Below are 14,484 nucleotides of genomic sequence, written 5' to 3' on the forward strand. Positions count from 1 at the left end.
CCCCTCCCCCAAATAAAAAATAATAATAACAAACAGAAAAACAATAATGGCAAAGTTGAGCTTACAAAATGGAAAGAAAAAATAGAAAAACGTTAAATGTATTTTTGATTAGCTGTAGTCGTTGTTTTTTTTTTGTGATTTTTTCTACAGAAACTTTTAGGCCAAAGATAAATTATATAAACGAATGCATGAAGTTCATTATTTGTTGGAATAAAAATCAATAAAAATAATGGCAATAATTGAGAAATAAAAGAGGATAAAAAAAAATTTGGTCAAAGTTTTTATAGGGAAATGTTTTTTGTTTACTTTTATTTTTTTAAGTAAAATTGTTAACGAACTTTTTAGTTGAATTAAAAATGAATTTAAAAATTTTTGATGCAAGCGAAATAAAATTTATTTATATTAGATTAAAATTATTCAGATAGTGAAAGTAGAAAATTTTTCTTTTTATAATGAAAGATCATAAGATCTAACAAAAATAGTATTTGTGTAAAGTATAGCATATCTTAAGGAGTTTTCTAATAACATATTTAATTTTCTTTCTCTTTTTAGATCACAACAACAAAATGCTGCTGTCATATGTTTAAAGTGAATCATCGACACAACAAATCAAACTCCATGAATCGTTTAAATATTTTTCAACTTTAAAAATATTTTTAACGATTTTTTTTAGTTATTTTCATACTTTATAATTTCTTCGAGCTTTATATAAAAAAACACAAACAATATCTGCTGCTTCAGCTTCTCCACCTCCTCAGACACAATCAACCATGTCACTGTATAGAAAAATGAAACATTTACACAGAATTACACATGTAAGATGGCGTTTAACATCCTTAAGCTGTAGTAGTATACCTTGGCTGCTACAGTTAAGCTCATTACTCTTAATCCTGCTCAGCTATCATACACAAACTATTCAGGCCTTTTGTCCCTCCAAGTGTCAGTGTTTGGGCAGTGATGCCAATACGAAAGCGTATTGTGTGGATGCTGCATTAGAAGATGTGCCAATACAATTGAATCCAGAGACCAAATATATTAATTTAACTTTAAATAAAATACGCAATATAGAATTTACATTGCCGTTCTATATGAAATTGGAAATATTGGATTTATCGCGTAATATTATCGAGACACTGGGTTCGAAAAATTTCGAATATCAAACCGAAATGAGAACTTTAAATTTAAGTCATAATTTAGTGAGTTCTTTGCAAAAGGATGCCTTTAAGGGTTTAACCAATTTACTAGTGTTGGATCTGAGTTCTAATCGCATTGATATGGTGCATCCTTCGGCCATGTATGACTTATCCTCGCTGATAGAATTGGATTTAACTAACAATAATATTGTTAGTTTGGAGGATAATACATTTCGTAATTTAATGTCTTTGGAAATATTAATATTTAAAAACAATCAACTGCTCGATGTACCCGCCAATAATCTACAACATTTGCATTCGTTAAAGTCCTTAGACTTATCCGATAATCTAGTGGAATATGTGCGTAATGACAGTTTTGAGGGTCTAAGGGAACTGGTGACTTTGACAGTAAGAGGCAATGTTATTAGTGAACTGGATTTAAGTGCATTTGAGGGTTTGATTACACTGAAACATATGGATTTAGCGGTTAACAATTTAACGGTAAGTTTACAAAACATAAAGCCTACTTTTAGGCTCAACTATTTCTAAAGCATAAACTAAAGCCGTTCAAACTTTCGACACTTAAGCAGAAGATATTTATTTAAATGAAAATATAAATTTAATGATCTTTTTATTCTTCTTTAATAAAACCTTAAGTAGTTGTTACAAATATCTTCAAAATTCTCCCTGCTTTAAATATTTAACCCCAAAAACCTTAAATCATTTTAGGCTTTGAAAGCATACAATGTTGTTGCATGCTTAAGCAAAACAGAAATTTGCCACAAAAACTATTCCCAACATAAGTGCCTGGGAATTGTAGCAGACAGTTGTAAAGATAATGGTTTTAAAGCCATTGCAATATGCATGCATAAACATGCACAATATTTTACTCACAAAAAATATAATTTCCATAAAAGCAAATAAGGAAAAACTTACAAAAAATTTAACCAACATTTTGCTATATGTTAACAAAAATGATTTTTAAGTTATAGTTCAGTGATAGTTATGATCTATTCCTGTTCTAGTTCTGTTCTAGTTATGTACTAGTTCTGTTCTAGTTCTGTTCTAGTTCTGTTCTAGTTCTGTTCTAGTTCTGTTCTAGTTCTGTTCTAGTTCTGTTCTAGTTCTGTTCTAGTTCTGTTCTAGTTCTGTTCTAGTTTTGTTCTAGTTCTAGTTCTGTTCTAGTTCCGTTGTAGTTCTGTTGTAGTTCTGTACTAGTTCTGTTCTAGTTCTGTTCTAGTTCTGTTCTAGTTCTGTTCTAGTTCTGTTCTAGTTCTGTTCTAGTTCTGTTCTAGTTCTGTTCTAGTTCTGTTCTAGTTCTGTTCTAGTTCTGTTCTAGTTCTGTTCTAGTTCTGTTCTAGTTCTGCTCTAGTTCTGTTCTAGTTCTGTTCTAGTTCTGCTCTAGTTCTGTTCTACTTCCGTTCTAGTTCTGCTTAAGTTCTGTTTTAGTTTTGTTCTAGTTATATTATAATTATGTTTAGGAAAGCTTTAACTTATTGATAGTATTTAGTAAGTTATCATTTATCATTTAACTTTAAAAAAACATTTAACATTTCAATTTAAGTTCTACCTGAAACTCTTTCATATATTATTGCAAGAAAATTTCGTAAAACATAAATAAATGTAAATGTTTCATTTATTTGTTATTTTAGAGTTGAAAATAAACTGTATATGCTGAGTGAAAAAAGAAAAATAAACAAAATATTTTCAAATTTCAATAAAAAACCTTAGAATGTTATAAAATTTAACATGTAGAGGCATGAGATGGAAATAGCCTGGGAAATTAGACAACTGGTTATACAGTTATATTCTCTAATAAACTACATACATACATGTGCAAGTGTAATTTCCAATGAAATTAAAACAGAATATACCTATTAGTAGACAGGCTTGAAATTTTAGCTGAGAATAAATCAGTTTGCAAATTATATTTTTTTGGGAAAAAAACTGAAAACTTACTTATATTGTATAAAACTTTATATTCAATGTAAATCACAGTTTGTTCTGATTATGTGATTCGTAAGCCAGCCTATTACATATACTGTGTAAACGTTTTTTGAAAAAAATGTTTAGCATATGCTTAGGCACAACAAAACTGTTGCATATTAGCAGGCCTTAGATAAGCTTTATGCAGCTTATGCTATATACAATTTGAAGCTTTGAAAAGTTGTTTCATTTCATATTATAAGATAATTTAATATAGATTCTACTAGCAGTGTAGGGTATTTGCTATGTATGAAGTAGTTGAATGGGAAAAAATAAAGGTTAAACTGTATTAATGTTAATGATATCACATACGGACAGTTAATGCCATAACATTTAAACGTTGGCAATTTAATGTTAAATAATAAGTATTTAATGCAATAAACAACACGGTTAGAACGAATTAAATATGATGGGCCTGCAATGAGGTTGGTTGGAAAAGTTTAAGGCAAATGTTGAAGCTTCTGTTAAACAACGCCTAAAAATATGCAACGTTTATTATAATTAGGAATACAATTACATTGACAAGATTTTGCAGCAAGTTGCATGTATTAAGAAAATGGCTAATAAGGATCTCTGTAGTTCTCACTAGGTTCTAACGTTTTTAGAACAGTTTTGTTTAAAAATTTTTATACAGAAATGTTTGACATTTGGAATCCTTTAGAAACTACCCTCTTGATTCAACAATCTGGTATTAATAAATAATGTTGCTGTTGAGAAAAAAAAACTGAAAATTTGGTTAAATTAGCATAATTTCGTTGTAAAAATTACCAAGAATTGAAACTGATACATTTATAAATACTTTGAACAAATTCTATTCTATCAATCATACACATACAGTCAAACCTATCCCAGCAAACTACTTGACAACAAACATACTTTATATTATTATCTAGCAGATTTCAAATATTCCTTCCACAATCTAAATGTCTATTGGGTTACTTCCTCACATACATGTAATCTCATATGTATATTATTTTTTCGTGTAACAGAAACACATGTAATTCATTATTAATATTGCCTGTTATTTTAATGACAGCGTAATTTGAAGGTATTTTTAATTTAATCTAAATACTTAGTTAAATATTTTAGACAAGTGAAAAAAACATGAGAGCTTAAAACATTTAACCAAATCATTAATATTAATTATATTTATATGAATATTATTTATACACATATTATATAAAAAGTAAGGTAATTGTATCGTTTATTTAATGATTTTGTTTTAAAGACAATTTAGTTAAAAAAAAAAACAAATTTAATATTCAACTTACCTTGAGTCAATGCGTTGCAGAAAATCTAAACGATTTAAATGTAATTCCCTTAAATGGAATAGATTTAAAAAGCCCACCGCTGGCAAATACGTAAAACGATTACCGCTTAAGGTTAAATGCGTTAAATTGGATAATTTGGAGAGTTGTAGAGTAGGCACCATCTGAAAGGAGAAAGGGAATAAAAGGATTAATAAGTAAAATTTTAAATTGAAATAGAAATGAAATTGAAGAACTAGAGAAGATCTAGAACGGAACTAACACAGAACCAGAACAGAACTAAAACAGAACTAAACTAGAACAGAACTAGAACTAGAACAGAACTAAAACAGAACTAGAACAGAACTAGAACAGAACTAGAACAGAACTAGAACAGAACTAGAACAGAACTAGAACAGAACTAGAACAGAACTAGAACAGAACTAGAACAGAACTAGAACAGAACTAGAACAGAACTAGAACAGAACTAGAACTGAAGTAGAACTGAACTAGAACTGAACCAGAACTGAACCAGAACTGAACTAGAACTGAAATAGAACTGAACTAGAACTGAACTAGAACTGAAGTAGAACTGAACTAGAACTGAACTAGAACTGAACTAGAACTGAACTAGAACTGAACTAGAACTGAACTACAACTGAACTAGAACTAGAACAGAACTAGAACAGAACTAGAACAGAACTAGAACAGAACTAGAACAGAACAAGAGAACTATAACAGACCTGAAAACTGACCTGAAACTAAACTAAAAAGAACTACAACTGCACTAGAACTCAACTAGAACTGAACTGGTACTGAATCTATCTTTAGTTTGATTTATAAAACTGATCTTAAGCCCAAATTATAGAGCTATATACATTTCGATTTTACAATGATCTGAACAGACAGTTAATAGTCCTTATAGACTTGGACTTAACTTCAAGTTCTCTATTATAAAAGATACCTATAGTCCCGTTTTTTGGCTGATCTACAGTTCAGAATTTATTTATAGAACAGAGTTTAGACTTATTAATTTAGCATAGACATATGTTTAGACAGACTTTTTTACTATACAGAATGATATACAATTATAACTATTTTTTATTCTTTAGCCAATAGTATTACCCTTAACTGTGACAGTATCATCACCCTCTCCTCCACTTGAATTCCTTTAAGTAATTTAATAACTCCAACTTTACGTGTATTTTAATATTATAAGAGTATTATTTCAATTTGTTTATTGAGCATGTGATATATAATATTTTAAAATGTATTGATTTATTTCTATTGTTTTTTAACCTTTCTCACAGACATTAACAGTTTTTTACGCTCCCTTCGACACCAAAAATATTTGAAGCATAAAAAAGTTTTTTAAAAAAAATATTTGTATAAACAAATTGTTGTTAAACTTTCCTGTTTGCCAATCTGAAATGTATTTTAACACTTTAATGGTAAAATACATTTTATAGTATAAAGGGTAAAGGACTTAAATATTTCTTTCTTTATTTTTTTTGCAAATAAAAAGTATACAATTTCAATATGACTTGTTAAGTTTTGTTGAAAGGTCGTAGGAAAGGTAAAAAGGAACAAACATTTTTGAAATTTTATAATAATTTTAGTGCTTTTTTTGTGAAAAAAGAAAAGGGTTAAAACGTATTGATACCGTGTAGTTAAATAAATACGCCCTTAAGTTATGCTATAGTTTTTGATATATAGAATAGTTGATAATGTATGCAATACATAGTGGTAGTTAGGATCAGTTTGAACTTAAACTTAGGGGGAGGGGGTCTTGTTTCTTTTCTTCATGAGCCCCTCTAATGTTTATATGTAGTTTATCAAAAGGTGAATAACTTAAGTTACCCTTTTCTGTTTTCTAATGTCTTTCCTTTAAGGGTAAATATTTAGTAATGTAGTTAAAATTCTTTAACTACCGATAACAAAACAATTAAAAACACACAACATACAAACATGTAAACATATTAAAAGACAAAAGGATATAAGATTACTATCGTAATTTGCCATTTACACCCAAGAAATTTTCTAAATTAATTTCTTAGGTTTTGAAATAAGACACTGCAACTGTCTGGCTGTTTTGTAGACCAGAGGGTAAGAAATGTAAAATTTTAATTTATTTTCATTTTGAAATTTAAATAAACAACAACCTTTTATTTTATAAAATATTTTTAAATGGAAATTGTCTTTTCAATATAATTTTTCTTTTCTAATTTTCCATTTGTTTTTTTCATATTTTAAACATAATTTATGTGTCATATTTAACATGCCACTTAGCTTTTTCAGTTGACACATTTTTCATAAAAAAAACTTTACCGTCTGTTTCTTTTAGTAAAACGTTTTATGTTTTTTTTTTGTCTATTTCTTAATCAACTTTTCATTTTAAGCTTTAATATACCTGTCACTTGGCTAAAAGAACATCATGAAGCTGTTTATTAGATTAATATGACTGTCTTGTCATAAAAATATTTAACAAAATATCAAAACACATAAATTTTAAAAGGGAGGTATGGGAGGTTCTATGATTCTGTAGGGAAGTAGTTAGTAATGAAAAATTAATAGCATTTTTGGCGTAAATTCCAAACAAAGAAGTATTTTGTTCAATATTTAATACTTTATTTCTTAATAAAGTTCAGTATATAGTATGGTATATATATCAGCCGATACAAAGTCTGGAATCAATATTAGACAGTTAAGAGTTCCTACTATAGTTCAGTCAGTCTATAGTATTGATTATCGATCGGCCAATCAGTTATTATCGGGATTTTAGAACAATAGTTTTCGTATAGATCAGTTAAAAAGTATCATGATCTAAAGAGTAGTCTATACCCGGGACTATAAATCTTTCAACTCAGTCTATACCGGTCTAAGGTATAGACTTTAGATCAGTCTATATATAGTCTGCACTGTCGATCAACTTATTGAATACTGAACAGGACTCTGGACTTAAGATCAGTGAATAGTATGGACTACAAATTAGTCTATAGTATGGTCTACAAATCAGTCTGTATATAGTTTGTTCTATAGATCAATCTAAAGTCTGGTATATAGTGAGATCTAAAGATCAGTCTTTAGTCTGGTCTATATATCACTATATAATCTGACCTATAGATACGTATGTAGCTCAATCTTGTCTACACTCTTAAATTTATATCAGTTTATAACTTGGTCTAAAGATCTTTCATAAGTCTGGCCTCCAGATCAGTCTATATATAGTCTAATCTAAAGATCAGTCTAAAGTCTTGCATACAGGTCAATCTTTAGGCTTGTCGATAGATCAGTCTAGCCTTTAGATATGTCTGTAGATCGGTTTATAGTCTGGTCTATAGTCTGGTCTATAGATTTGTCTACACTCTCAACTTTATATCAATTTATAACTCGGTCTAAAGATCTGTCTGTTAGTATAGCCTTAAGGTCAGTCTTTAGTCCGGTCTATAGATTAGTCTATAATCTAATCTGTAGATCAGTTTATAGTCTAACCTATAGATATGTCTGAAAATCAGTTTATAGTATGGTCTATAGACTAGTATTGTCAATAGATTTGTCTACACTCTTAACTTTTTATCAGTTTATAACTTGGTCGGGCCTTCAGATCAGTCTATATGGCCTGATCTACAGATCAGTCTAAAGTCTGGTATATAGTGAGGTCAACGGATCAGTCTTTAGTCCGGTCTATAGATCAGTCTATAATCTAAGCTGTAAATATGTCTGTAGATCAGTTTATAGTCTGACCTATAGATATGTCTGTAGTCTAGTCTATAGATCAGTATTGCCTATAGATTTGTCTACACTCTCAGTTTTTATCAGTTTATAGCTTGATCTAAAGACATATTACTAGTTTGTACTATAAATCAGTCTGATCTATGTATATGTCAAAAGTCGAGTCTGTATAGAACAGTTTATAGCTTGGTCTATAGATATATCTCTACCATGTCTGATCTATAGATATATTAATAGTGTGATCTTTAGATCAGTCTTTAGTTGTATCTTAAGTCTAGAATACATTTAAGGTAATACTTCCAGTTATAGATTAATATATAATCTAGACTATAAACCAGTCTATAGTCTGGTCTACAGATCAGTTTGAAGTCTGATCCATAGATCTGTGTTATTACTCTTGTGTATCGATCAGTTTTAAATTTGATTTGTGGAAAAGTCTCTAGTTTGTTCTATAGATCAGTCTTAAGGGGAATCTTTAAGTTGTAATCATGGCTAGTTGTATATATCAGTCCATGCTCACGTTTATGCTCATGATCACGCTCATGCACACGCTCATGATCATTCTATAGACTTGTCTAAAGATTATATTTAATTTGGTCTAGACATAAGTTTATATACGATAGAAGAAATTCACACACTATAAACTGTAGAACGCCCTAAAATCTGCCATAAATTTCAGGATATAATTCCAATCTTTAGATCAAAATTCAAGTTTAGTTAAACTTTTAACATTAATTCAATTTTCTTCCCATTTCTTTACTTTCAGAGCTTTTGTAGACAACACCCACTTGCAAATATTGTATCTAAACAACAATCCACTCCTTAGCGATATACCCATGCGTATGTTTCAAGGAAATCCTAATATTGTAGAGGTCTACATGCAGGCTAATAGCTTGCAAACACTTTACGCTGCTCAATTCCCTATCGATCAATTGGAGAAACTATATTTAGGCGATAATCCGCTACAATGTAACTGTACACTCTTTTGGCTATGGCGTTTGGTAACAGGCAATTTTGATAATGGTCAGCAGGGTAATGAAATGAAAGCCGATAACATGATGATGTCTCATGATGCTGGCTCTGTGGCAGCTTTGGGAGCAGATTTAAATGCCGAAACTGATGATAATCTAGTGAGAGTAGCAGCCTATGTGGCCGAGCGTAAAAAGGATGTTAGTTCAAAATTTAAATATACCAATCCAGCGGCAGCTATGAATAGTGGTTATCTGAAATTGGATTCAGAGCGTATAGGCTGTGAAGTATGGCATGATAGTAAGAGAACACGTAAACATTTGGCAGCTATGACAGAGGGAGAAATCACCTGTCCAGCACATGTGGTAACTATAGTATGTGCTGTGCTCACCTGTTTGCTGGTGGTAATGACCGGCGCCAGTATAGTGTTCTATATGAGATTTGTCAAACGTAGAAGGAAGTTAATGCATGATCGTAGTTTACGTACAGGCAAATCAATAGTCAATGTACACGATCGTATTTTACCGCATCAACCTTTAAGTGCTCAAACAAATGGTGGCATACCGGGGACCCTAATGAATGGTTCATATCCCCATCATACTTTGCAAAGCCAAAGATCAACACTACCCCATCATAATATGCATCCACTGCATCATCAGGACTATCATCAAACCATGCCACAGGTGGATAAACTAGAGTTGGAAAGATATTTAACTGCCCAGGCTATAGCTAATGAGTATAGAGCTTTAAAACCCTGGGAATTGCCACCAGTTAAGGACTCTAACACCTATACCGATGAACCTGAACATTTATATGAGAAATTCGATCATTACGACTATCCCGATGCTCACACAATGTCAAAGACCACAAATGGTAAACATCTAATGAATAATCAAAATAAACATGCCTCAGCACAACTTTTAAACAGTAGTGGGGGTCTAAATAACGGTATTGGTAGTATGGGTAGTAGTGTTGTTGGTGGTGTTAGTGGTGTTAGTGGTGTTGGTGGTGTTGGTACTCTTAATAAACCTCATATAGTCTATGTATGATATAATGGTAGAGAAAAGTTGATCATTGATGAAGGATCAGGATCTACTAGTGATACTGTGGCATTAAGCAATTGTTTAAATAATAATTATAATACAATGTGTAGTTATATTAAATTAGTTTAAAAACTTCTTATTAATATTAAAACAAAACTATCAAAAACAAAGCATGTTAAACATTTTGGTTCAAAAGCAACAAAAAATCGTCAGTTTATTTAAATTATCATAAAGAAAAAACTCCACAGAAAAAGGATCAAACTTCTAAAAGTTTCTCTCTGTCTCTCTCCTTAACTACTTATTCGATATTACTTAGTAACACATTAACACAAACAAACAAAAAACACATACATACACTTACATAAATAATTTAATAACATTAATTAACTTGGCAAAAACAGGGAACTTATTTAGCATGAACAAGGAAAATTTAAAAACAAATATATATAAAACCTTTTTAGTAAAAACTGAAAACTTTAAACAACTTACAAAGTTTAGTAGAGAATTTATTTAAAATAAAGTAAATAAATATTTTCCAAAAATAAAAAACAGATAAAAAAGATGGTAAAGAGGAACAGTTAAGAGGAACTTACTTAAAAAAACGTATTAAAAGTTTTTAATTTTTCTAAATTTGTTTGATTTAAATAAAAATTAAAGAGATTTTAAGAAAAAAAAAGAAAACACAAAAAGTGTAGAAACAAAAGCTTTTAATTTTTAAAAGTTTGTAAAGCTTTTTGCAAGATCTTTTCAAAAACTGCTTTAAAACCAAACACAGCTTTAAACCACCAATTAAAAGTTAAAAGCATTCTTTATGAAAGCTTTTTCATCAAAATATTTCAAATTTAGTTAAATCACTTAAATTATTTTAAATTGTAAAGTTTGTAATATTAAGTAAATTTTTGTTTAATTTGTGGCAACATATAAAATTATTACAAAAAGCTTTAACTTTTCAAAGCTTTTAAAACGAAAACTTATCAAAGTGTGTTTAAAATTAGATTCATTTAACCACAATTAGTATTATTTAATTATAAATTGAATTTAAGTTAAAAGCTTTCAAGTTTGATTATATAAAAATGTTCTGTAAAGCTTTTAGTAGAGATAATTTTTCTTAAAAACTTGTTAGAATTTACATTTAGTTGTTATAAAAAAGCTTCTTAGTTAAAAAAAGAAATTTATTTTTAACAATTTTTAAAGCTTCAGTGAACAAAATGTTACATTTTTGTAATAGTTTTTAGCAAAAGCTCAAACTAAAAAGCTTTAGATGAAAAAGCTTTTCCTTAAAGAGGTGGAAAATTTCATTAAATATACATAAAAAGTAAAAAATAAAAATGCTCAAAGCAGCTCTAGTTACAAAGTTTTTTTTCCTGAAATTAAGATATCGGATCATAAGTGAAGTTATAAAAAAATGTTTTTATATAAAAAGTTTTAAAAAGGTCAAATTTGGAAAGCGTTCTTTTAAACTTTCTAGTTTGATTTTACTCAATTATGCAAAAAGTTTAAAAAACTTTTTTAATGCATTTTTTGACTCAGAAAATTTTTTAAGAAAATCGTCTATAAAAGCTTTTCCTTGAAGAGTTATATACTAAACAATGAAAAAAAAAGCTTTTGTGATAAAAGTTTTTATAAAGTTGTTATAACATAATTTTTACAAAGTGCTTTAAAATAAAAGTTTTAATAATAAAAAAGCTTTTATAATAAAAGTTTGAAAAAGTTTTTATAATAAAAGTTTAAATAAAGTCATTATAATAAAAGTTTAAATAAAGCCTTTATAATTAAAGTCTCAATAATGCTTTTATAATAAAATTTTAATTAAAGCTTTTAAAATAATAGTATTTATAAAGCTTACTATAAAAGTTTTATTAAGGCTTTAATTAAAAGAGTTTCAATAAGGTTTTTATAATAAAATATCAAATAAAACTTTTATAATAAAATTTTAAAAAATGTTTCCATAAAGCTTTTGTAATAAAAGCTTCAATAAAGCTTTGTAATAAAAGTCTCCATTAAGCTTTAATAAGAAAAGTTTTCTTAAAGCTTTTATAACAAAAGTTTCTATAAAGCTTTTATAATAAACACTTTAATAATGATGTTTTGCTAAAGGTATTAAAGAAGCTTTTAAGCTAAAATTTTAAAAAACGTTTTTAATAATACTTTTAAAAAGGTTTTTTTTTAAAGCGTTTAAGAAAGCTTTTTTATAAAACTTTTAAAAAAGCTTTTTGGTCAAACTTAAAAAAAAAGTTTTTTAATAAAAAAGGCATTTTTAATAAGACTTTTAAAAAAGCTTTTTCAATAAAACAATTTTTTAATTAGTCTTTTATCTCACAAAAAATTAACATTTTTAAGCTTCAAGATAAAAATTTTTAAGAAATTGTAGTGAAACGTTTTAGTTGCAAATTTTTTAAACTTTTTATACAAATATTTTAAGAAAAGCTTGTGCCCTCAAGAATCTCTATTAAATTTAACAACTAAGCTTAAAGCTTTAAATTTAATTACCTGTTATATGATCAAAAGCAATATGTCATTTATTACCTAAAAACATTTTTCACAATTTTCATTAAAATCTCTTTAATTTTTTTTACCGAATTTTTTTCCATTCGTTATAAACACAAACCGAATTTTTTCTGTTAAAAAATTTATGAGCTTTTTTTTTAATGGAAAATAACAAAATGAAATATAACAACTATACAAAACAAATTATTATTAAATATGTATTTATATATAAATAATAAATAAAAGAAAAACAAAAAAAATTAAATAACAAGCAAAATGAAACAAGGGATTATATAAAATTTAAATTAAAAAAACGAAAAGAAAAAAAAAACAAAAATATTTTTATTTTCAAATATTTCTTTACTAATAATAATAACTAGAATTCATAACACCATAAATTAAAAATTTAAATTGAACAAAAAAAACAAAAAACCGAAAATAAATATTTATAACAAAAAACCAACAAAAAAAACATTATATAATGAAAAACAGAATGGTAATAATAAACCTAGAAATTATAAATAAATACTAATGAATGGCAACCAAAAAAAATAAAAAAATAAAAACAAAAATATTTATTTAACAGTTTAAGGCCAATATACTGTAATAAAGTGTTACTTTTTTTGCTAAAAAAAAATATTATTAAAAAATTATATAAAATTGTAAATATAGCAAAATAGTTTAAAATTAATATAGAAATATATATATATTTGCATAAAAAATATATAAAAAAATTAAATAAATCAAAAGAATTTATCAATTATTATCGATTTTGATTTAGTAATTTTGGAGAATTAACAGTTTAGTTTTATTTGGTGAAAGTTATTAAATAACAAATTGTATACGAAATTACAACTCAAGTCTATAGTCTACTCTATAGTCTTATCTATAATCTAGTCTATAGACCACTCTGCAGTTTAGTCTATAGTCTACTCTATACATTATTCTAACGTTTGCACTATAGTCTACTCGTAAGCCTACTCTATACTCTACTTTATAGTATACTATATAGTCTACGCTATAGTCCATTCTATAGTCTACTCTATAGTATACTCTATAGTCTACTCTATAGTCTACTCTATAGTCTAATCTACAGTCTACTCTATAGTCTACTCTGTAGTTTACTCTATAATCTACACTATAGTCTACTCTATAGTCTATAGTGTAGACTATAGTCTACTCTATAGTCTATTTTATAGTCTACTCTATAGTCTACTCTATAGTCTACTCTATAGTCTACTCTATAGTCTATTATATAGTCTATTCTATAGTCTACTTTATAGTCTACTCTATAGTCTACTCTATAGTCTACTCTATAGTCTACTCTATAGTCTACTCTATAGTCTACTCTATAGTCTACTCTATAGTCTATTATATAGTCTATTCTATAGTCTACTCTATAGTCTACTCTATAGTCCACTCTATAGTCTACTCTATAGTCTACTCTATAGTCTACTCTATAGTCTATTCTATAGTCTATTCTATAGTCTACTCTATAGTCTACTCTATAGTCTACTCTATAGTCTACTCTATAGTCTACTCTATAGTCTATTCTATAGTCTACTCTATAGTATACTCTATAGTCTACTCTATAGTCTACTCTATAGTCTACTCTATAGTCTACTCTATAGTCTATTCTATATTCTATTCTATAGTCTACTCTATAGTATACTCTATAGTCTACTCTACATTCTACTCTATAGTCTATAGTGTAGACTATAGTCTTCTCTATAGTTTACTTTATAGTCTACTTTATAGTCTACTCTATAGTCTACTCTATATTGTACTCTACAGTTTACTCTATAGTGTACTCTATAGTCTACTCTATAGTCTACTCTATAGTCTATTCTATAGTCTACTATATAGTCTATTCTATAGTCTACTCTA

General features: G+C 27.9%; 1 protein-coding gene across 1 annotated transcript; it reads left to right on the forward strand.

Annotated features, from left to right (window-relative positions):
• Positions 1 to 550: 550 nt before the first annotated feature.
• LOC111680027 lies at positions 551 to 11,769 on the forward strand. The gene is given in 6 exon segments (XM_046954038.1): positions 551 to 1,638; positions 2,051 to 2,118; positions 3,781 to 3,807; positions 5,507 to 5,541; positions 5,919 to 5,942; positions 8,865 to 11,769. Coding segments are annotated over 6 exon segments (2,274 nt in total). The 5' UTR covers positions 551 to 770; the 3' UTR covers positions 10,117 to 11,769.
• The last annotated feature ends 2,715 nt before the right edge of the window (positions 11,770 to 14,484 follow it).

Source organism: Lucilia cuprina, chromosome 6 (genome assembly GCF_022045245.1).
Source record: "Lucilia cuprina isolate Lc7/37 chromosome 6, ASM2204524v1, whole genome shotgun sequence".
NCBI classification, from domain to species: domain Eukaryota; kingdom Metazoa; phylum Arthropoda; class Insecta; order Diptera; family Calliphoridae; genus Lucilia; species Lucilia cuprina.